General features: G+C 45.7%; 1 protein-coding gene across 3 annotated transcripts in view; it reads left to right on the top strand.

The window, feature by feature from the left end:
* CEP164 (centrosomal protein 164) overlaps positions 1–23,027 on the top strand; it is a 195,458-nt gene extending 172,431 nt beyond the window's left edge. For all 3 annotated transcript variants that reach the window (XM_068240894.1, XM_068240892.1, XM_068240891.1), the window contains 4 exons: positions 8,140–8,481; positions 10,704–10,773; positions 18,184–18,306; positions 22,479–23,027. In XM_068240894.1, coding sequence (XP_068096995.1) covers positions 8,140–8,481; positions 10,704–10,773; positions 18,184–18,306; positions 22,479–22,569 — 626 coding nt within the window. In that variant the 3' untranslated portion in view covers positions 22,570–23,027. The remainder of the gene's footprint in view (positions 1–8,139; positions 8,482–10,703; positions 10,774–18,183; positions 18,307–22,478) is intronic.
* Positions 23,028–24,132: the final 1,105 nt, after the last annotated feature.

Here is a 24,132-nt window from a genome sequence, read left to right as displayed (position 1 = left end):
GTAGCAGTAAAGCGGACCCGATCAGGTTTGGCTATTTCCAGTGGAGACCAAAACGGAAAGCCGCAAGTGTACCTGTTATGGTTCTGGAGCCAGATGACAAATGCGCCTGTGCGCACCGTCAACAATCTTGTCAGTGGATCTTCAGGGTTGCCGGTGCTGGAATGGAAGTGCTGAGAAGGACGGGGGAAGCCTCTTAAGGATCCAGAGGCTTCCCTCTCTCAAGGTAAGTACCCCCAGGGGCACTTTTTTTTCTTACAGGTTCACTTTAAAGAGGAGCTGAGCTAAAAAAAAGAAAAGCAAAGGAAAAAAACAACAACTTTGATTATATTGTACCTACAGCATTATAAATCGAAAATACAACAGTACAGTACAGTATTTCTGATAAGGGGGGTCCTGTATCAAATTCAGGCTACCAAAATGTATGCAATTTTCTGCGTTTTCTGTGCGTCCCAGGAGCACTTGCAATCTTTGAACAAAGAGCGCCGGGGTGATAGAGAGATGAGAGGTAGAGGCTAGTTACGTTAAAGGGTAATACTAGATGATAAAAAAGACATTTAAGGGAGAAAAATGTACTATTTAACCCTTTCCACCCTGTGAAGTTTAGAGGGGTCGCAGCCAGCACACAGTACACAAATGTATAAAATAAAGTCCGTTTATTGTGCAGCAGAAGATAAACAGCTTCAGTTCAGCAGTAAACAGTGGAAAATAAACATTCAGCTTACTTCAGCTTTGTAGTATAAAGTCCAGCATGTTTAAACAAAGTTCATTTTTCCATCAGGCCAATGCCATACTAACAACAGACCAGCGTATGGTTTGGCTTCCATCAAGTGATCTCCAATATTCCTTGTCAGGAAATTCTGTAGCAGACATGCTACTGCTCCAACACCTCTCCTCAGACTGCCCGTGAGGCTGCTCCTTATGCATAACTTAGCATCTCATTAACACCACATTAGTGAGGCTCTCAGCCCCACTGACAACCAGGTGTGTACCTAGGTGGGATGGGAAGGCCCACCCTTCCTTCCCTCCCATCCCAGGAGTCCGGCCCTGAAAAATAAAAAAAACCAAGCAGCAACTGCTTGCTGCCAAAATCCGGACTCCTTTCCTAGGACCACACAAGGTTTTAAAGGGACCACAGTCCAAATACCGGGGAAATGTACCTCCCATCTAATACCCAGCCCCGATGACCCCTACATATCCCCCCCCTCTGCCTCAACCCCGAGGAGGTGGAGGCACATAGACCCACTAAACAGTGGACTCTGGAAAGGGCATCAGCGTTCTGGTGCACTTTACCCTGCCTATGTTCCACCACATAGTTGAATTCCTGGAGAGAGAGAAACCACCGGGACACCCTTGCATTTGTTCCTTTGTTCCTTTTCATCCAAGCTAGAGGGGCATGGTCAGAGATCAACCTGAACTTCCTACCCAATAAATAGTAGCGCAGGGAGTCCAGGGCCCATTTTATGGCCAAGCATTCCCTCTCCACTACCGCATAGTTTTTCTCAGCGGCCGTCAGTTTCCGACTGAGAAAAACGATGGGATGTTCCTCTCCGTCAATCACCTGTGACAGAACCGCCCCCAACCCAACATCTGAGGGATCTGTCTGCACTACGAATTCTCGAGTGAAATCGGGGGCTACCAGGACAGGGTGACTACACAATGCAGATTTCAGCTCCAAAAACGCTTTCTCTGTCTCTGCAGTCCACTGTATCATCACTGACTTCCGGCCCTTTGTCAAGTCAGTTAAGGAAGCTGCTAGAGTAGAAAAATTGGGAATGAACCGTCTGTAGTAGCCCACTATCCCCAAGAAAGCTCGAACCTGTTTCTGAGGGGGCGGGGCCATTCCTGGATTGCCTCAATTTTATTAATTTGGGGTTTTACCAACCCCCTTCCGACAATGTACCCCAAGTTTTTTGCTTCCTCCATACCTAGGGCACATTTCTCGGAATTCACTGTGAAACCCCCCTTCCTTAATGAATCCAGGATTGCTTGTACCGTTGGAAGATGAGACTCCCAGTCTGAACTAAAAATCACAATGTCGTCTAAATAGACCGACGCATATCTTTGGTGTGGATGCAACAATCTGTCCATGACTCTTTGAAATGTGGCAGGGGCGGTCTGTAACACAAACGGCATTCTCTTGTACTGAAAATGGCCCTCAGGGGTGGAAAATGTCGTTTTCTCTCTGGCTTCTTTGGCCAAGGATATTTGCCAATATCCTTTGGTCAGGTCTAACGTGGTTATATAGCGGGCTGGGCCTAGCCTCTCTATCAGTTCATCCACACGTGGCATGGGATAGCCATCAAATTTGGAAATCTCATTTAATTTCCGGAAATTATTACAGAATCGCAAAGTTTCGTTTGGCTTGGGTACCAACACAATCGGGCTTGACCATTCACTTTGCGATTCTTCAATGACGTCCAGTTCCAACATGCGTTTTACTTCCTCTGAAACAGCCTTTCTGCGGGCCTCCAGAATGCGATAGGGCCTGACAAACACCTTAGCCCTGGGCTAAGTAATAATGTTGTGTTCAATCATACTAGTGAGTCCAGGCAAATCAGAAAATATTCCCTTGTTTCTCTGGAGAAACTCCTTTACCTGTTGGACCTGTGATTTGGAAAGAGTGGGGGCTACTTTCACATCCTCAATGCTGATTTGTGGTACAACACACACACACCCATCATAACCAGAGCGCTCTCTCTCTCTCTTTCCAGGGCTTTAACAGATTTACATGATAAAGTTGATAGGGTTTCCGTCTCCCTGGCTGATGTACCTTGTAATTCACTTCCCCCACTTTTTCAATGATCTCGAAGGGACCATGCCACATGGCCAAGAATTTACTCTCCACGGTGGGGATCAATACTGCCACTCTATCCCCCACCTGAAACTGCCTGATTTTTGCAGAGCGGTTATATACCTGACTCTGCGCTTCTTGGGCTGCCAGTAAGTGTTCCTTGACAAGAGGCATCACCTTGGCAATGCGTTCTTGCAACTGGGAAACATGTTCAACCACACTTTTGTGGGGACTGGACTCACTTTCCCAGGTTTCTTTTACCAAGTCAAGCAACCCTCGAGGTCTGCGCCCATATACCAGTTCAAATGGTGAAAAACCTGTGGAGGCCTGAGGTACCTCCCGAACAGCAAACATCACTGCAGGCAATAAACAATCCCAATACTTTCCGTCCCTTTGAACAACTCTTTTTAACATCATTTTTAAGGTCTTATTAAACCGTTCAACCAGCCCATCTGTTTGAGGGTGATAAACAGAGGTTCTCATCTGCTTAATCTGGAACAGTTTACACACATCAGCCATAACTTTAGACATAAACGGGGTTCCTTGGTCCGTAAGGATTTCCTTGGGAAAACCCGTCCGAGAGAACATATTAAATAATTCTCGGGCGATAGCTTTGGACGTAGGTTTTCTTAAAGGAAAGGCTTCCGGGTAGCGAGTAGCATAGTCGAGTATGACAAGGATATATTGGTGCCCCCTGGCAGACTTTACCAATGGTCCCACTATATCCATGGCAATGCGCTCAAATGGCACCTCAATTATTGGTAAGGGCACCAAAGGGTTTCGAAAATGGGACATTGGCGCGGTTAGCTGACAGGTGGGGCAAGAAGCGCAATAATTCTTTACTTCGGCCTTTAACCCAGGCCAGTAAAACCTGTCAGTTATCCGCGCCTCCGTTTTCTCGGCACCCAGGTAACCTCCCAATGCTTCATTGTGAGCCAAGTCTAGTACCATCCTCCGAAATTCTTGAGGCACTAGCAGCTGCTCAACAACCTCCTCTCTGACCTTTGCAACCCGATATAACAGATCCCCATTAACTGCAAAATGAGGGAATCTCTCCTCTGCCCCAGGTTCCTGGGAAACTCCATTTACAATAGAAACTTGTTCTCTAGCATGGGATAACGTTGGATCCCGCATCTGCGCAGTGATGAAAGTCCCTTTTTGACACATCCAGGTCAGGGAGCATAGATTGGAGGGAAGAATCCTCATCATCCTCGCCCAACATAACCTGTAATGGGGAATCACCCCCCTCAGTAACTTGCTCAGGGTCCCGACAAGGATGGTCCGTCACATTTTCATCCATTTGCAACAATACATCATCATTTTGCAATAATACATCATCATTTTGCAATACATTTTCTGCGACATCTTTGTCCACACTTGGTGCATCAAGTTCTCTGGTAGAGGGAGTAGGGGCTAAGCTATTATCAGTAACCTTAAATAACTTCCCTTTTACATTCTCCCATAGTTCCCAAAACAGTGGAAAGTCTCGACCCAATATTACTTGACACATTAGGTTTCTTACCACTCCGACGGCGTGAGTAATTGTCCCACAGTCTGTTGTAATCGACACTGGCAGCACAGGATAAGTCTTTGTGTCTCCATGAATACACACCACCTTAAGCGGCTTTAGCACAGTGTCAATTGTTCCGATCAAATCGGCGTGCACCATGGTTACCATACTGCCTGAGTCCAGCAAGGCTTTAGCAGGTACCTGGTTCACACTAACGGTGCACACAAAGCTCTCCTGGCACTCTGCCAGGCATACCTCCTGGGCAAAAAAGGAAACCCTCCGTAGCACGTCACACTGCATGGGTTCCTCCTGCAGTGGACACTGGGCTCTGGTATGGCCCCAGGCAGAACATCTCCAACACTGGATAGCACCTCCCTTCCGAGGTGTAGCAATAGCAGGTGGCAACCCCTGAGCGGCTGTTGGGAATACTTCCCTATTGCTGGTGATGCTGGTTGCGGGGTTCCGTGAAGCACCCTTTCCAGAGTAAGGGAACCTTGCAACACGGGATAAGGTGGGGCCCGCCTGGCACTTTGGAGAGAGTAGATCTTCCACTGCGGTATATCTCTCCACCATCTCCACCAGCTGCTCCGCTGTTTTGGGGTCTGCATGACTGACCCACCGCTGTAGTCCCACTGGCAGGGCACGCAGAAAACGATCCAGCACGAATCGCTCCACCATCTTTGGCCCGGTGAGTACCTCTGGTTGCAGCCACTTTGTCGCCAGTTGGATGAGGTCATGCATCTGCGATCTGGCTGGACGATCCATCAGGTATTGCCAGCTGTACACCCTCTGTGCCCGGACCGATGTGGTTACACCTAGTCGGGCCAGGATCTCTGCCTTTAGCCGATCATAGTTGAGGGCGTCTGCAGGGTTGAGATCGTAGTAGGCCTTCTGGGGTTCTCCCGTCAGGAACGGTGCAAGGATACCAGCCCATTTGTCTTTCGGCCATCCTTCCCGCTCTGCTGTTCTTTCGAACGTTTTTAGAAAGGCTTCCACATCATCTGTGGGTGTCAGTTTCTGCAGAAAGTGACTGGCTCTCACCATCGCCTGGTTGCTAGGGGCAACTCCTGCTGTCTCTCTCCCCTGGGCCAGCTTCTGCACCGCCTCAAGCAGTATTTTGGCTTGCGCTTCTGAGGCCTCTCGCAGGGCTTCTGTGGCTTGCTGTTGAGTCACCATACTCGCCTGCTGAGACACCATGCTTTGTTTCACCAATTCCTCCATCATGCAGACAAGGAGACTGGCCCTTTAAATGTCACTTTTTAAACTGAACTTTTTCCTGCAGTGCTGCGCTGCCCGCATCCTCCACCAGTTGTGAAGTTTAGAGGGGTCGCAGCCAGCACGCAGTACACAGATGTATAAAATAAAGTCCGTTTATTGTGCAGCAGAAGATAAACAGCTTCAGTTCAGCAGTGAACAGTGGAAAATAAACAGTCAGCTTACTTCAGCTTTGTAGTATAAAGTCCAGCATGTTTAAACAAAGTTCATTTTTCCATCAGGCCAATGCCATACTAACAACAGACCAGCGTATGGTTTGGCTTCCATCAAGTGATCTCCAATATTCCTTGTCAGGAGATTCTGTAGCAGACATGCTACTGCTCCAACACCTCTCCTCAGACTGCCCGTGAGGCTGCTCCTTATGCATAACTTAGCATCTCATTAACACCACATTAGTGAGGCTCTCAGCCCCACTGACAACCAGGTGTGTACCTAGGTGGGATGGGAAGGCCCACCCTTCCTTCCCTCCCATCCCAGGATTCCGGCCCTGAAAAGAAAAAAAACCAAGCAGCAACTGCTTGCTGCCAAAATCCGGACTCCTTTCCTAGGACCACACAAGGTTTTAAAGGGACCACAGTCCAAATACTGGGGAAATGTACCTCCCATCTAATACCCAGCCCCGATGACCCACAACCCGTATGTCCCGCATAGCGGGGCATCGCAAATTTCCTGTTGCGCTATGCGGGACATAATTTCAGCAGTGATTTGCAGGCACATCTGCAGGGGGCAAAGTCCGATCTCTCTCTCCTTGTATAGTGGGCGTGTAAGAGTACCTGCCCACACAGGTGGTACCCCCTGCCCCAAACCGGAAGTGCTACCAGAAAGTCACAGATGCAGTGCAATTTTTTTTTGCAGATTCCATTGCAGATTTCTTGCAAAGTTGCATAGAGGAGCAATGGCATCCTATGCAATGGACGTGGAGGAGCGTCTAAATAGTAGCCAGCATTTCATTGCTCTAATTCACAATCAAAATACATAAGATTGCATTGTGTGTAGTGGCATTAAGACACTGAGTGGCAGGCATAAAACCACCTCTTATTGCGAAATTTGCTCACGCAAGCCAGGATTACACCCAGGAAATTGCTGCAAAATTTGCCATACCTTGGCTTTCTTCTCTGCTACCAGCCAATAGAAGATGCCAAACTGTCCAAATAAGGTATTAAATTAAACGTTATAATGTGTTCTTTAAAATAAGACATGTTCTGTTCCATGTTAAAATGGGAGAGAGAGAGAGTAAGAGGTAGCGTGCATTTCTGTAAAAAAAAAAAAACTCCGAGCAGAAACTACTCCCTTTAGGAAAAAACTCTGAATGGAGTTAAAGGGAACCTGAAGTGAGGAAAATTATTTAAAATAAACACATGACGCAGCTGCAAATGAATATCACATACTAACCTCACCATCAGTTCCTCTCAGAGGCTCCCCATTTTCTTCTTACAATGATCCCTTCCAGTTCTGACAATATTTTGTCAGGACTGAAATATACCAGTTGCAGTTATATATCAGCTGCTGCCAGTTACAACTGAATGTGCAAGGTAATGTCCATGTTTCCCTATGGCTCAAGTGGGTGATATGACAGTTTAACAGTGTGCTGACCAGGAAGTTGTTAGGAGGTAATGGCCATTTTTAAAATGGAGGACGGAGAAATCCATTCATCACAGTGGACAAATGGGACGCAGGAGACGAGAAAGAGATTGAGTAGTAGACTACACAGAAGGTAAGTAGGACCTGTGTATGGTTATCTTCACTTTTTATCTTCAGTTCAGGTTCTCTTTAAGGCCAACACCGCCTCAACCCAGAGGAAAGCCCAGCAGAGACAAGTTTTTATTCAGCCACCTTTTAATTGGTCCTCTGCTCTTCCATCTTGGTCTGGTATGCTGGCTCCTCCACCAGCGACAGACACAAACTACAGAGGGTCATCAGGTCGGCGGAGAGAAACATTGGGAGACCCCTCCCTTTACTTGACCTCCTATACAACATCAGGCTGCGCTCTAGATCGTTGAGGATTGCCACTAATCCCTCTCACCCAGGCCACCGCTTCTGCAGTCTGCTCCCATCAGGCTGGAGGTTTTGGGCCATCACCACCAGGACTGCTAGGCACAGGAACTCTTTCTTCCCCTTAGCTGTCAACCTCTTGAACTCCCTCCGCACACACTCCCCCCTATCAGTGTCGCCCACCCCTTAGGCTGGGGCTAAGGGACAAGCAGTCTACAAGTCTTAAACTCATCTGTCTATTGTCACCTCCAATTTGTAAACTGCATGTTGTGTGCCCTATCTATCTTTTTCTTCTATGGAGCTATATACTGTATTGTGGTAAACCCAATTCCAGGCAGGATCCAAAAATAAACTATTCTGATTGTGATATGTGAGGAAGCCATTAAAAATGACCCCACATTTTAACTCTGACTTTAATATTGTTATCTTAAAAAGGTTTACTGCAGTGCACATAAAACAAATAAAATCATTGTTTACCCTAGTTTGTCTTGCTATTGTTATTGCTCAATGTTTGTTTCTTGATATAGATACTTATTTTGTTTTCTGTTTTCTCCCTTTCTTTTCTCAACAGGTAATAGCTTAGGATCTCAGAACTATCTTCCAATGAAGGTGAAGTCTCTCACCCAGTCACTAAATCATATTACAACAGAGCTCAATAATGTTTTGTCATCACTCTGTCCACATACCTCTGAACCTCATGCACTACTTCATTCAGATAGTAAGCTTTCTTCAGCCTCTGGCATCCCTATCTCTACCTTTGTACAAATTTCCAAAATGAACCCTGAGTCAAGCCTTCACTCATCCTCTCCATGGGCCTGGAAAACTGGTGCCCACCCTAGTGTTTCAGCCTCCTCCTCTGCTGCTCAGTCAGTGGATGCTTTTATGATGGAGAAGTGGCGCAAGTATTTCCCAGGTGGGGCCATAACGTTTTTTATTATGTTTTATGTTTTTTCTTTCATGTAAAAATAAAGAGCCCTAAGCATGTTTTCTTAGATTACATGCAGAGAAAATTTGGTTTGTGAACTAAAGTGTATGTGTTGCCTTCAAAGATGTTCTATCAGGCATAGTTCAAGAACTTAAGCAGAAAACTCAATACTTAAAGGGCATCTAACTTTTCATGATGATTACTGTATTTTTGGGGCTATAAGACTCACTTTTTCTCCCCCAAAAATGGGGGGGGGGGGAGTCACTGCATCTTATAGTCCAAATGCAGGGAGTTCCTGACATGTAAATGCCTGCCAATACCAACCTCCAGCCCACCGCAATGTCGGGGACTTCCTGTACTGTGGTCATGCAGAGGAGGACACTGGGGGGGGGGGACAAAGGGGCATAGAGGAGGACAGAGGCAGACACAGGGAGACACAAGAGGGACAGAGAGACACAAAAGGTAAAAACGGGGCATGAGGTACAAAGGGGGCATAATCCACAAGATGCCCCTCCACCATGGATGCACCAGGTTTAGTATATATATTTTCCCCTGGTTTTTGTCCTCTAAACTTGGGTGTGTCTTATGGTCAGGAGCGTGTTATAGTACGAAAAATACGGTATACAAAAGCAATTGTTAGAAATAAATCACATTCATTTAAAAGCCTGCACTTTAGACATACAAAATGGAGAAAATAATTTAGTATATGAAGCACATGGTTTTGGCACCTGTGGATGGGGTACTACTGCTTGGCTAAAGCACCTGCTTTGGTTGTGCAGCACAGGTTTGGGCACCAGAGAAGTTTTTGAAGAAGGGGTGGTGCATTGGATGCTGCGGCTGAAGCCAAAGGCATGGATGAAGGTTAAGAAAGGGGAGTATAGGTTAGGCAATGACTAGTAACATTTGATATGAGTATTGCTTTATTTGTTAGGTTTAGATGGTTAATGCTTATCTACCCTTTTCTTTGTTTTGTATCACCTTCTCGCTCCCACCTTCCACCACTAAACTTATGGTGGGAAGCTTTCACTCCAAACCCCAACAGCCATTTTACTGATCTGAATGCAAAAGTCCCAGTGATGCATTGCACTGGAGCTCCTGGTTGGGGGTGCCTTATCTTCTAAGGAAAACCTTTATTGCAGAGGCCCAGCCTCCTGTGCAGACATCTGGAGATATCACCTCCTCTCTTCATTGTTGATATGATAGCAGGAATGGCTGATAAAGCCATGGACCTCCCTCCACTATTTACAGCAGTGTGGGCAAGGCGTTGATGTGACGATGTCAGTGCAATGCATGGGCTCTGTGGATGTGGCACACAGGGTTGTGGAGGGGAGGAGTAGGGAAAAAGCACCAACTGGAGCTACCTTCAGCTATATGCACTGTCTAACTAGATGATGGCGTCACATAATCAGATAAAGAAGGTGAGTAGGAGTTTTGGAATGTGTGTGTGTGTGTGTGTGTGGGGGGGGGGGGGATATAGTAATTGCCTTAACCTCCTGAGCGGTCTGGACGAGCTCAGCTCGTCCATCACCGCCGGAGGCTGCCGCTCAGGCCCTGCTGGGCCGATTTTTATCAAATAAAGTGCAGCACACGCAGCCGGCACTTTGCCAGCCGCGTGTGCTGCCTGATCGCCGCCGCTCTGCGGCGATTCGCCGCGAGCAGCGGCGAAAGAGGGCCCCCCTAGCCGCCTGAGCCCTGCGCAGCCGGAACAAAAAGTTCCGGCCAGCGCTAAGGGCTGGATCGGAGGCGGCTGACGTCAGGACGTCGGCTGACGTCGATGACGTCACTCCGCTCGTCGCTATGGCGACGATATAAGCAAAACAAGGAAGGCCGCTCATTGCGGCCTTCCTTGTTTATTCTGGGCGCCGGAGGCCATCGGAAGATCGCCTCCGGAGCGCCCTCTAGTGGGCTTTCATGCAGCCAACTTTCAGTTGGCTGCATGAAATAGTTTTTTTTTAATTTAAAAAAAACCCTCCCGCAGCCACCCTGGCGATTTAATCAGAACGCCAGGGTGGTTAAAAGTCTTGTCCTTTCTGCAGAAATTTGCATGACACCATATTTATAAGTGGGCCTGTATTAGAAGCCCAGGAAGATAGCAATTGCCTGCAAACGTCTTACCTACCCTTTGTTTTCCATCATGGTTTCAATCTTTGAACACACTGACATTTCAAAAGAGCTTCCAGGTAATTCTTTAACTTTGTCTTATTTTTCAGAATCTTCTCCTTTTTACAGTGACCACCAGTCTGTGCAAACAGAAAATAAATTTGGATACGTTTCTGCTGGGTAAGTAAGGGCTTTGACAGTTTTATACAGTATATGTGTAACTTAAATAGACCAGAGACCTAGATTAAGAAAGTTCAAACAATGTGGTATGTGCGCTCCTCTTTGACCTCACCACCTCCAATACTCATACAATATATGATAGCAATATATCAATTAGCATTAAATGGATGAATTAGATTGTAATTCAATTGACTGTGGATCGCTGCACAACTGGGTGGGTATGACCACCCTATAAACTGGTAATGAGAATAAGCGCAGCGCTCTACACCTGTCAGCACTGCAACTATAGCCGCAAACCCAAAGATACAACAAATCCCAGCTTGCAAGTTATACACAAAAATCCATGCACCAATGTCCAGATGTTGCAAACTATATACACAAGTCCATGTACTGATGTCCTAAAAAAAGGAGATCCTATTTTTCAACTAAGTCCGATTTTCTGCGTCAAATCCAGCTCACAGACATCACATAAGTAAGTATCATTCTCACCAGATAAGTAGGCTAATTAATTATAGTCAGCATATAACACATTGGATAGTACTTTGGCCTCACGTTCCCGGACTCTTCCTCCTATGTATCACTCAGAGACATAAAGGCATATATAGCGTAATACTGTTATGGGTCACAGATAATATATCCTCCACCACAGTGAAAGCACCAGAGTGTGCCACACGTGAACCACACCACCACTCTGTGTATCCGTAAACAGTAGAACTCAAAGCTCACCAAATGCAATGGCTGACCATGACAGTTCAGCTATAAGCGTTTGAATCAGGCTTCCTTATTCCTTACTCCACAGCTTCTCCCTTCAAAAACTCAGATACAAAGTGACCTAGCGTAATTCCGTTTATTAAAATACTTGTAAAATAGTAGTGCACTCACATTTAAAAGAAGAATCATGCGCATGTAATGTTTAAAACATCAGGGCGTCCCCACTGCCGCCGCTCTAGCATCTCCACACTTGTCACGAGGCCACGCCCTACCGGTTTCGTCATATGACTCATCAGGGGCTTTAGATTAAGAAAGATTTGCTACTTACCCGGGACTTCCTCCAACCCCATAAGCACGTGTTAGTCCTCCTGCGGTCTGCCGTTCAGCGGCAATCAGATCTGGTAACTGGCTCAGTCACGCCAGTCATGGTCTTCTGTGCATGCGAAGACCACTTGCGCATGTGCAGAAGACCCCGACTGACGCGACTGAACTAGTTACTGGGGCGGATTGCGGCTGAACAGCAGACCGCGGGAGGACGACGAGGGATTCTCATGTGTTTATGGGGCTGGAGGAAGCCCCGGTTAAGTATCAAATTTTTCTTAAACTACGTCTCTGGTACACTTTAAAGAGGAACTGTACTGAAAATACTATAATTAATTATATTGCTTACTTTTTACAATATTCGTTTATGGTATATTTTACTGTATTTTTCGGACCATAAGACGCACCAAGGTTTAGAAGGCAAAAACCAGGGAAAAAAATATAGTAAACCTGGTGCGTCCATGGTGCAGGGGCGTCTTGAGGAACTTTCCGCTCATATCCTAAGCTACACTGCTCCCTCAGCTACACTAATACCCACTGCCCCACTAATCACTGCCTATACACTAATCTCCACTGCCCCACTTACCGTATTACTGCCTATAACCTTATCCCCACTGCCCCACTTATCTCTGCATATACATTTATCCCTATTGCCTCACTTATCACTGCATATACACTAGTTCCCACTACCCCATTTATCACTGCCTATATACTAATCGCAACTGTTCCACTAATCACTGCCTATACACTAATCCCCTCTAATCACTGCCTATACACTAATGCAGAGTGCAGAGAAGCCCTCACATGTACACACAGCTCCCAGTCCAGTGCCTTCTGCCGTTGTCTTTCTTCTCCTGCTCCTTCCTTCTCATATCCTGGCTGGTGGAGGATGGCAGGGCATGTGTGCACCAGTCATTATGCGTCACTGGTGCATGAAGTCTATTAAAAATTAATAGTACTGCCACACCCCCAGGTGTCCCCACTTCTAGTATTGCTTTCCCTGGTGCTCGAGCAAAGTATTAGCAGCGCAGTGGAGCAAAGTCGCTCTCCTCTATCTGGATGGCATGCTATTTCCTGTGTGTTTCTGTGATTTTCCTATGCCCATGACCCAGCAACATATATATGTTCACTCTGGGACATAGAGTATGGACACTGGGAGATGATGAAAGCACACAGAATGGAGCACACCGGCTGGATAGGTGAATATGTGCTAATACTCTGCAGTGCACCGGGGAGAGTAGTATCCGGGGGGGGCACCTGGAGGTCACGTCAGTGGTTTAGGCCATTTGCATGGACAACGCTGTGCTCCTGATAAGCCCCTGCTCCTTTTTAACTACCTGTGTGCGTGATTCAGGTTGGGGTTTGGTCTGTAATATAGATTCTAAGAATCAAAATTTCTGAAGGGTGCTGCTCTTATTCCTCATCTTTTTGAACCCAAGGGTATCCTGCAGCCATTCTCTTAAGAGAAGGCCCTCTAGTCCCCTCCACACAAAAAGTAACAGTTAAGTAACAGAGTGGCACTGGCAAGGTTCATACCATAAAATTGTATTCAATGGCTAAAAAAAGTTTGTAAAAACTTAAATTCCAATTAAAACAATATTCAGATTATTGCACATAAATGAATCTGTGTTGCAATCGTGCCATTCACACATACCATACCATACACACAGGGATCACCTGATTCCCCTTAAAAAGCTCCGGAGTAAAAAAGCCTTGAGGTAAAATGCCTCCCTATCAAAAAAGTCCAAGACTAAAAGTCCCACAAAAAACCTATTGTTCCAATCAGGTACCTACAGTATATATTTCACAATACTGAAGCGTGCTGGTAAGTTTCTTCTGGAGGCTGTGTTATGAGTCCCTCTCACAGACTCTAAATTACACTGCCCCGCGTTGCTTAGTTTTGTGTATAATGTCACTTACAGTATCCCATGTGCGGATCCTCTCTTCAGGTCCCAGCCGACGACCCTTCTTGTGCCGATGATGCAGAAGGCAGTCTGCTATATCGTCCTCCAGAGACGCCGCTTTCTGCAAGTCCCACTCTGCGTGTCAGGATGGAGCACAGCTTCCGGATCAGCTGCTCACTCGGGCGTGACGTCACTTCCCTTAGACGTCCCTGTGATGTTACTGCGGTGTTACTGCGTTCCACACAGTGCTGTTTTTCCGTATCTGCTCAGTTTGCAGCACTGGATTCGGAGATTCTGTCACAATTCATAGGTACTGTTTGTCCCCCAGCTCAAACACCTTGCACATCTCAGGGGTACCCTTCAATTAGATCAATATGTTTCAATGGCATTGGCGGCCATCTTCATCAGGATCAGGTTAACTCCTCCATATCGACTTCTACTTTTAAATACTTCTTGGGACTTCCTGGGACTTCAGGATCCACATCTTCCTTCCTCTGTTCCCATTCTTTATTTACCACACAAATCACTATAATTTGAGGGAACTCACCACTGCTAAATATCATAGGACTTTAAAACCAATCTCCACTCTCTTACAGCTCCAATAATGCTCTTTACTCCCTTACCCTCGCTTCCTCTCCCTCCCCCTCTCTCCCCATATTCCAGGAATCAGGTGATCCAGGGGAATCAGTTGGTCACCACACTTTACCTCATAAAGCCAAACATTTCCCACTCCTCATTTAATCCCCTAGGAGTTATGGTGTTCAAGTTAATAATCCATTGGCTTTCTCTTCTTAACATCTTGGCAATGTAATCTCCACCCCTTGGATCCTTGTGGACTACCTCTACACCAAAATTTGTCTATCTTACAATCGTGACATGTTTTAAAATGTTTTGACAGTGGGTGTTCCTCCCACCCCTTCAGAATGTTGTTTAAGTGATAAATAATAATTATGGGTTAAAATATACAAAATAGCGTCTAATATAGTGTCTCACTGCTTCCATTCCATTCCAATTAGATCAAATTGTTTCAATGGCATTGGCGGCCATCTTCATCAGGATCTTTATCCCACTGGATGAGCTGGACTGGGATAAAGATTGGTTTTTGGTGACATTAGACGTGACAGCCCTCTACACAATTATAGAACATGATAGAGGTATCATGTTCTATAATTGTGTAGAGGGCTGTCACGTCTGTCACCAAAAGCCAATCTTTATCCCACTCCAGCTCATCCAGTGGGATAAAGATCCTGATGAAGATGGCCGCCAATGCCATTGAAACAATTTGATCTAATTGAGGGGCGCCCCTGAGATGTGCAAGGTGTTTGAGCTGGGGGACAAACAGTACCTATGAATTGTGACAGAATCTGCGAATCCAGTGCTGCAAACTGAGCAGATACGGAAAAACAGCACTGTGTGGAACGCAGTAACACCGCAGTAACATCACGGGGACGTCTAAGGGAAGTGACGTCACGCCCGAGTGAGCAGCTGATCCGGAAGCTGTGCGCCATCCTGACACGCAGAGTGGGACTTGCAGAAAGCGGCGTCTCTGGAGGACGATATAGCAGACTGCCTTCTGCATCATCGGCACAAGAAGGGTCGCCGGCTGGGACCTGAAGAGAGGATCCGCGCATGGGATACTGTAAGTGACATTATACACAAAACTAAGCGGGGCAGTGTAATTTAGAGTCTGTGAGAGGGACTCATAACACAGCCTCCAGAAGAAACTTACCAGCACGCTTCAGTATTGTGAAATATATAGGTACCTGATTGGAACAATAGGTTTTTTTGTGAGACTTGTGGTTTTGGACTTTTTTTGATAGGGAGGCATTTTACTTCAAGGCTTTTTTTACTCCGGAGCTTTTTAAGGGGAATCAGGTGATCCCTGTGTGAATGGCACGATTGTAACACAGATTCATTTATATGCAATCATCTGAATATTGTTTTAATTGGAATTTGAAGTTTTTACAAACTTTTTTTAGCCATTGAATAAAATGTTATGGTATGAACCTAGCCAGCGCCACTCTTTGTTACTTGACTGTAATCTAGATTCTGTCACATTCACTCTTACAAAAAAAAAATAGCAGTTTGAATTTTTTTTTTATTTTACTAAAAAAATGTTTTTGTTTATGCAAGTAAAAGAGGTGCCATGTACTGTTCTAGGTTTAAAGGGCCACAATGATGAAAACTATTCTTCAGCTCTTCAGCTGTCCCTGTCAATCAGATACTAAGTCTCCCACACAGCCTGTCAAGTAGAATAAAAGAAATATTGCATAGTTTTACATAATCATCTATGTCCAAATAATACACCTGTTCATAAACTTCAGCTTCTTATAAATGCCTGCAGTTTTGATCTAAAGAAACCAATGCAAAACACCTTTCAACCTGTTTTAGCAATTTTGTTACAGTAGGGTGAAGAGTTTCCTCTGATCCTACAACAGCCCTAAGGCCAATTCCTTTTATTGCAGTATTTTCATACTACTGTTTTGTAACTATAATTGTGTTTATGATTAGTTACAAGGCATTCATTCTTTCCTGATGGGTTTATGTCTGGAGATGGACTTTAATTTATTTCCCTGCTTCTGCTCCTTCCTAAACCAAAGAAATGTTTCTTTTTATTTATAGTAGTCTTCCCTGCTGGTATGACCCACAACTGCAGTTCCAAAAAAGACGTTTCTCTCTTTGCCAGCAGCTATTTACATGGCCAGTGTTTCTAGCACGATGCCCCTAGACGTAAAAGTAAATTGGCATACTGAAGCTGTGATTTAACCCAATGCCCTTAGCCAAACACAATTTAGCCCTGTAATGTTACCTCTTGACACCTTTCTAAATGTGCGTTCAAGTTGAAATAATTGTGTGGGATGTGAAAAGTGAGCAGTTTTCTCTGAATATCCTTGGGAAGAAAAGTAGCCCCATAAACCTTCCCAAGTAGGAACTGTTAGATTTGCTTTCTCTCCCTTCTAGCTAATTATAACTGGGAAAATTCTTATTTCTCTGTGTCTAATTCTGGCTTTAAACATTTTCTCAGATGTACTCTCTGCTCGGAAAATACTGGAAGTATAAACTAATTGGAGGGAAGTAGGACATGTGAGGAAGTTCAAGAAACTTCTTATTTCCCAGACATTCCAGTATTCACTTCCCAGTAGAGTCAAGTGTTTTTCACAGATTTCTGGAGCTGCTATTCTGCATTAATACATCCTCCTTCACCCCCCTCCCCTTAACAAACTTAAAGGGAACGTGAGGTGAGAGGGATATGGAGGCTGACATATTAATTTCCACAATTCCTTGCTGTCCTGCTGACCCTCCAGGCAGGCAGTCTTTTTTTCTGGGGCCACAGAGCTGACCTCGTCCATGTGCTCTATAGGAGGAAGCATAGTGAGAAGGTGGGAGGGGTCAGATGTTTCCTCTGCTGCCAATGTGCTTTAACTATGCGCAGATCCCTGGATCATGTGACTGATATTTCTGAAGGTTCATACACACGCTCAACAAAAGTCTTTTAAATGCACAATTATCAAACAACTTGAAGAAGTTGGACAACTTTTGTCAAGATGACAAGGCATTATCATTGATAAGAGGTGACCAACGACTGATAAGATGCAGCTCAAGTCAATCCAACTGTTATATTTACTTTAGCTGCGTCTTATCAGTCATTGGTCGCCTCTTATCAGTGGTAATGCCTTGTCGTCTTGACAAAAATTGTCCAACTTCTTCAAGTTGTTTGATAATCGTGCATTTAGGCCTCTTTCGCAGTAGGGCGTTGCGTTTTGATGTGACGTTAAAGTCACAATGCAAATTACAATGCAACGCCCCGAAAAAGTCGCACCGCAACTTAATGCCCCGTTATCATCGCATACAGTAGAACATACAGGCAATGAAAAGTATACTTCCAAGTAATTACTGAGCATGTGCAAACAGTCCAACGCAGCTAATAATGTGTATAACGCACTGCATGCAGTACTTTCTAATAAGGCTACACGTTACACACAAATGCAACGTGTGAACTGTGAATGTTGCACAGACTTAGTATTGCTGTGCGACTTTTTGGGGGCATTGTGTTGTAATTTGCATTGCGACTTTAACGTTGCATCAAAACGCAACGTCGTACTGTGAAAGAGGCCTTAAAAGACTCTTGTTGAGCGTGTGTATGTGGCTTGAGGGGAATTATGGTTGCATCACATATGAAAATTGTGTTAGTAATGGCTTAGTCTTCTAGTCACCTCTCCTAACTGGATAGCTTTTAGAGAACACTGATGTTTAACAAAATGGTATGACAATAAGCTTCAATTGTTCAATGACTTTTGAATAGCATTTTCCCAGAGAAGTAAATCAGGTGAATTGAACCACATATGAGTGATTATGATGTTCCAGACCTGGTTCCTAATTTTTACTGGGAGGACAAGTCCCAAGAACTGTTTTATATTTTACTCGATTTCACATTTTGTATATTGTGCCTAATTATGATTGTCCTCTATCATAGGGATCAACTTAAAGATATGCAAAGTGCCTCATTCCATTCTAAGTATACAGACCAACACAGCATTCAGGATATGATTGACAGCAACAAGAAATGGCTGAAACACTTCAAGAATGACCCCAAGGTGTATCCTTTCTTATTTACAGAAAACCACAAGTTATTACATGGGGTTTTAAACCTTGTAAACCGGATACAGGTGAATCCCACCCGTAGTGAATTATGCCAGTCACTGAAAAGTCTGTAGAAAAGATAATCTACACATAAGTAGCTATTAATATGTAGAAACAGTGAAGGGCAATCTAAGTTCATTTCTGCTTCTCCAGCTTTTTTTGCAATTAAGACAAATCAAAGCTGTTGGGGGGTCTCTGGAATGAGTTAGTGGTCTTACATGCACATATTATAGCTTAAGGGGGTGGATTTCTACAAGTGCGATCTAATTAGAGGATATATAAGCAAATAAATTTGTATCAATAGAAACACCATATCTGTATAATGCGGAGCTTCCAACTTATTTATACCAGTCTTCCACCAACTACTTATTTAAAAAATGTTTTTAGGTAAATCAAAGTTTAACCATAAGGCACGTGGTTTCTTAAATTGTTTTGTGGCAATGCACTGCTTGCATCGGAAACTGTGTTTGTGAAAACACATCCATGCATATGCTATAGATGTGAACGAAGCCTAAGAAAGTGGAGGGAATCAAAGAGTCATCAGCAAGTGTGGCTACCGCTATAAAACCAGATACTCTGGCAGTTTACTAGTCTGGGGCATTTAGGTTTGTGTTAACACAAAGCCAAGGAGGAAATATATCAGCAATGATTTGACACAAGCAATTGTAATTGACCACTAATATGAGGGTTATAAGGCCATTTACAATGTTTTTTTTTTACAGTGAAAAATTATTAACAAGTAGAAATCATTTAAAGGGAAGGTTCACGGTCCATTAAAAAAAAAAATGCTAATCCACTTACCTGGGGCTTCTTTCAGCCCGTGGCAGGCAGGACGTGCCCTCGGCGCCGCTCCGCAGGCTCCCGGTCTCCTCCGGTGGCGCACCCGACCTGGCCAGGCCGGCTGCCAGGTCGGGCTCTTCTGCGCTCCAAAATGCGCCTCACGCGGACGCGCTGACGTCATCGGATGACCTCCGGGCTGTACTGCGCAAGCTCAGTAGTTCTGCGCCTGTGCAGTACAGCCCGGAGGACATCCGATGACGTCAGCACGCCCGCGTGAGGCGCATTTTGGAGCGCAGAAGAGCCCGACCTGGCAGCCGGCCTGGCCAGGTCGGGTGCGCGCTGCCAGGTCGGGTGCGCCACCGGAGGAGACCGGGAGCCTGCGGAGCGGCGCCAAGGGCACGTCCTGCCTGCCACGGGCTGGAGGAAGCCCCAGGTAAGTGGATTAGCATTTTTTTTTTCAATGGACTGTGAACCCTCCCTTTATAGAGAATCTGAATCTGAAGCGAGAATATATATATATATATATATATATATATATATATATAGATAGATAGATAGATAGATAGCAGGGGCATGTTTGCCCCTGCTAAAACGCCGATATACCGCCGCTGAACGGGGGTCCCTTACCCCCCAAATCCTCCCCTGCAAAATCCACGACCAACTTGGTCGTGGATTTTGCTGCTGCTGGAGGCAGAGCTAATGGCTGTAGCTCTGCCTCTCAGCGCATCTATCAGGCGACGGATCTCCGCCTCTCCCCGCCCCTCTCAGTGAAGGCAGACTGAGAGGGGCGAGGAGAGGCGGCGATCAGCACTGACAGATGTGCTGAGAGGCAGGGCTATAGCCGTTAGCCCTGCCTGACCAGGAAGTGATCCCCGCGCTGCACGGAGGGTATTTGGGGGTAAGGGATCCCCGTTCAGCGGCGGTATAGCGGCGTTTTAGCAGGGGCACACATGCCCCTGCTATATATGAGAATCAGCGAGATTTATTCTCGCTTCAGATTCTCTTTAACCTCTTTCCGCCCGTGTCACACCGATGGGCGTGGCCGCGGCGGCAGCCCCAGGACCGCCTAACGCCAATTGGTGTAAGGTCCTGGGGCTCTGTTTTGCAGGAGATCGCGCGAAAGCTGCGCGCGCATCTCCTGCTTGGGGGGCGGAGCTCCGCCCCACCTTCAGTCTTCGAACGGCTATCGCCGCTCGGGAGACTGTTAGACGGCGTTATCGCCGTCTATTTATATGGTGCAGCGCTGCGATCAGCAGCAGCGCTGCACTGGGGACAGCCGTGTGACACGGCTGTCCCCCTGGGGGACAAGAGAGCGATCGTCTCTCATAGGGTGAAGCCTATGAGAGCTGATCGCCATGATTGGCTGGCTGGGGGAGGGAGGGAACGGGATATAAGGAACAAGACACAAAGATAAATATTGATTAAAAAAAAAAAATAAACATGGGGAGAGCGATCAGACCCCACCAACAGAGAGCTCTGTTGGTGGGGAGAAAGGGGGGGTGATCACTTGTGTGCTATGTTGTGCGGCCCTGCAGCTTGGCCTTAAAGCCGCAGTGGCACATTTTACTGAAAATGGCTTGGTCACTAGGGGGGTTTAGCCCTGCAGTCCTCAAGAGGTTAAGATAATTGTCAGTCTTCTTAGGAGTTGACATCTTAGAAAATTCACCTCAAGGTCAGACTATGCAATGATCAGGGAAATTGCAGAAAACCAAAGCATACATCTCAGACTCTACAGTCCTTAGTTAACATGATACATTTTAGAATTGAAGCCAGTCTGCACAGCTTAGGTTTTCAAACTTGCAACCAACTACAAGACTTCTAAAACAAAGATCAGAGTGGAATTGTTTGACCTAAATACACATTGCCAGATTTGGTGAAAACAAAACCTAGCATATCACCATACAAAATGTCACAAACTGTAGCATTGATTTACCCACCTGCTGGCTGTACACGGGAGAAATCCCCACCTCTCCTTTAGAAAAACGTGCAGCTGTGTTTTTCCGACAAGAGGATGTGATTTAAGCTGTATTAGGCCCGGTTCACATTAGCGGTTGTTTGCCAAACGGACCGGATGACCTGACCGGATCCGGATCCGGATCGGAACCGTACGGTTCTGATCCGGATCCGATCCGGATCCGGTCAGGTTGCATCAGGTGGCAATCAGGATGCGATCCGGATCCGTTTGGCAAAATATACGTAAAAAAAAAAAAAAATGTTGGGGTCTGGGAGGTCAGCAGAAGGGGGACCTGTGGAATCAGGCCCTCTGCTGTTTAGCACTCACCTCCACCTCCGACATGCTGCCAACATCCTGCCAACACCTCCAGCTCGTGCTGCTCCACTCCAAAATGCTTGCCCATGTGTCCCCAGCCAATATCGCCGCAAAAATCCGCATAGGAAGTGGGGTAGAAGATCCGGATTTCTCAGCCAGTGTGTTGTGCGGCCTCCGGTTCCCATTTGTTTGTATTGGCCGGATGGTGCAGTCCGGCTCCGCCCCGGATACGGCTGCCGGAGGGGCCGGATGAAAAAATAGCGCATGTTGGAACGGAGGCCGGAGTCCGGATCCGGCCCGGATCCGGTCCAGCTCCGGTTCTGCAGAACGGACCCATGTGAACGGACGCATAGGCTTTAATTGCTATGCCGTGCGTCCGTTCTGCAGGCGGTGCGGCTCCGGCACGGCGATTCCGGAGGGCCACCGCAAGTGTGAACCGGGCCTAAAGGGATATACAGCCAATGGGTGGGTAAATTAAAGATTACATTTGTGATTTATTATTGGTAACCTCCCCGGTATTCAGTTTCTGCTGGATTTCAGCAGCCTGGGACAGATTCACAGGAAGCTTAGTTACTTACATACTTACATTATACACAAGAACTGACATGCCAAATAGCATGAGGGAAGTCGGGTACACCATCCTTCCTCGCACATCAGAAGTAAGTGAAAACACAGTGCTGCATTCTGTCTGCAGACAGAGGCTGCTCACATAAGAACTTTTCCAGCTGGAACTAAAAATGAATTTTTGGGCTGGGAGCAGAGCCATATCAATGCGTAGGGAGGCCGAAGGTGAAAAAAGAATCCCCTTTCACTTCCGCTCTGCAATGTTCCTCAGCTGGTGAGGGGGATAGGGGGATCTGTTGTTGGCTCGCATATTAAAAACTGAAAACTTAATCAGCCAGGGCAGACGGGCCTTCTTGTGGCTACGAGCCCCATAGCGGCTGCTATGTCTGCTGTGGTGATCCCTACACTACACTACATCCAGATTTGTCTTATGTTTACACATATGGTAGTTTGCAATGAATAGCTTCAAATTTTGTATTCTCTTCTCCTGCTTTTCTTCTTAACTGAATGGACAGACCTCTTTCCTCACACAGATCTCCAACAAGAAGTGGACTTGTGCAGCTGGGTCTGGATGAAAATAATCAAATTAGAGTATATCAGTACTAGCGGAGAGGTAGCAGCAGGCACTTCTGTTACACAGAACTGACCTGTGAAGTATTTTGCACTCCTATGAAATGATCCTCCAGGTTAAGTAAAGGTCATGATGCACAGGCAGTTCCTGATTGGAGAAACTGCACTGTATGGATCAGTGCTCACCTAAGTCTGTTTAACATTATGATGCATGGTTTGCATTCACAGTAATGGTGCTTTGTTGCTAGCATTCTATTCTAGGGCAGCAGTAACAAATTGCTCTATTAGCAGTGACATAGTAGCCAATTACGGTAGGTTAATTCTGGGCTGGAGATCACTGGAAAACTTAAATGTTCTAAGGAGCCTGGACTGAGGAGTTACTAAAAGTGTCTGTGATTAGGTGGCAAAAGTCTGCAAGCTACACCTGGATCATATTGCACTTTTGCAATGGCGGCTAAAGGTTTCATAAATTAGATTTTGCACTATTGCAGGTATGTGCTTGTGAAAGCGGTTTGCTTTTTTAAAAAACTATATGCAGGACAGCCGTGCGTGCGTGCGTGCGTGCGTGTGTGCGTGTGTATGTGTGTGTGTGTGTGTGTGAGCCAAAAACACTTTCCTCTATGCAAGTCTCTGCTGTGCACTAGAGCCCCATTGTAAATGTTTCAGTGGACCGTTCATCTGGCAACCGCTGCTAGCTGTATATATACATACATTCAGGGCCGGTTCTAGACATTTTGTTGTCTGAGGAATTGGAATGATCACACAGCACCTGACAATTTGCACCGCATGTTATAGCTGCGTTGAGCCCCCCAAAAAACACCCTTCAGTATAGGTAGGTAGCCAGTTATACAGTAGGCGCCCCCAGTGTTGGTAGCTAGGTACAATTGCACCCAGTATAGGTTAGCCAGGTACAGTTGCCCCAGTGTAGCTTGGCCAGGCTCTCTCTTCACTTCCTGTTTCTGACTGGTGCTACCCCCAGACTTCTACCACCTGGGGAAGTCGCCTCACTTTGCATCATGGGCAGACCGGGCCTGCATACATTAAATATTATTTATACTATACCTTAAAGTTGAATTCTGAATTTGCTGCTCTTTCCTGAGTTCCACATATCACCCCTTGCACATTCTATTTTCAAAACAATTATTATTATTATGCAAAAAATTGAAAATGCCATAATCGCACCTCATCAGCATTGAGGAGGGTTTTTGCTTAAAGGACAACTGAAGCAAGAGGGATATGGAGGGTGTCCTATTTATTTCCTTTTAAGCAATACCAGTTGCCTGGCTGTTCTGCTGATCCTCTGCCTCTAACTCTAATACTTTTAGCCATAGACCCTGAACAAGCATGCAGCAGATCAGGTGTTTCTGACATGTTTGTAAGATCTAACAGGATTAGTTGCATGCTTGTTTCTGGTTTAATTCAGACACTACTGCAGCTAAATATACCAGCAGGAAGGAAATAAATATGGCATCCCCATATACTTCTCTCTTCAGGTGTCCTTTAATAAACAAAATATCCACTTACCTAGAATGCAGAATTGGTGGTTTGGAAATCAAATATTTGACTGCTTTTTAATTGGCTAGACAATTAATTTGTGTC

This window comes from Hyperolius riggenbachi, chromosome 6 (assembly GCF_040937935.1).
Source record: "Hyperolius riggenbachi isolate aHypRig1 chromosome 6, aHypRig1.pri, whole genome shotgun sequence".
In the NCBI taxonomy this organism is placed as follows: Eukaryota; Metazoa; Chordata; class Amphibia; order Anura; family Hyperoliidae; genus Hyperolius; species Hyperolius riggenbachi.
Note: the sequence above shows the minus strand (reverse complement) of the source record. Positions and strands in the feature narration are given on the sequence as shown.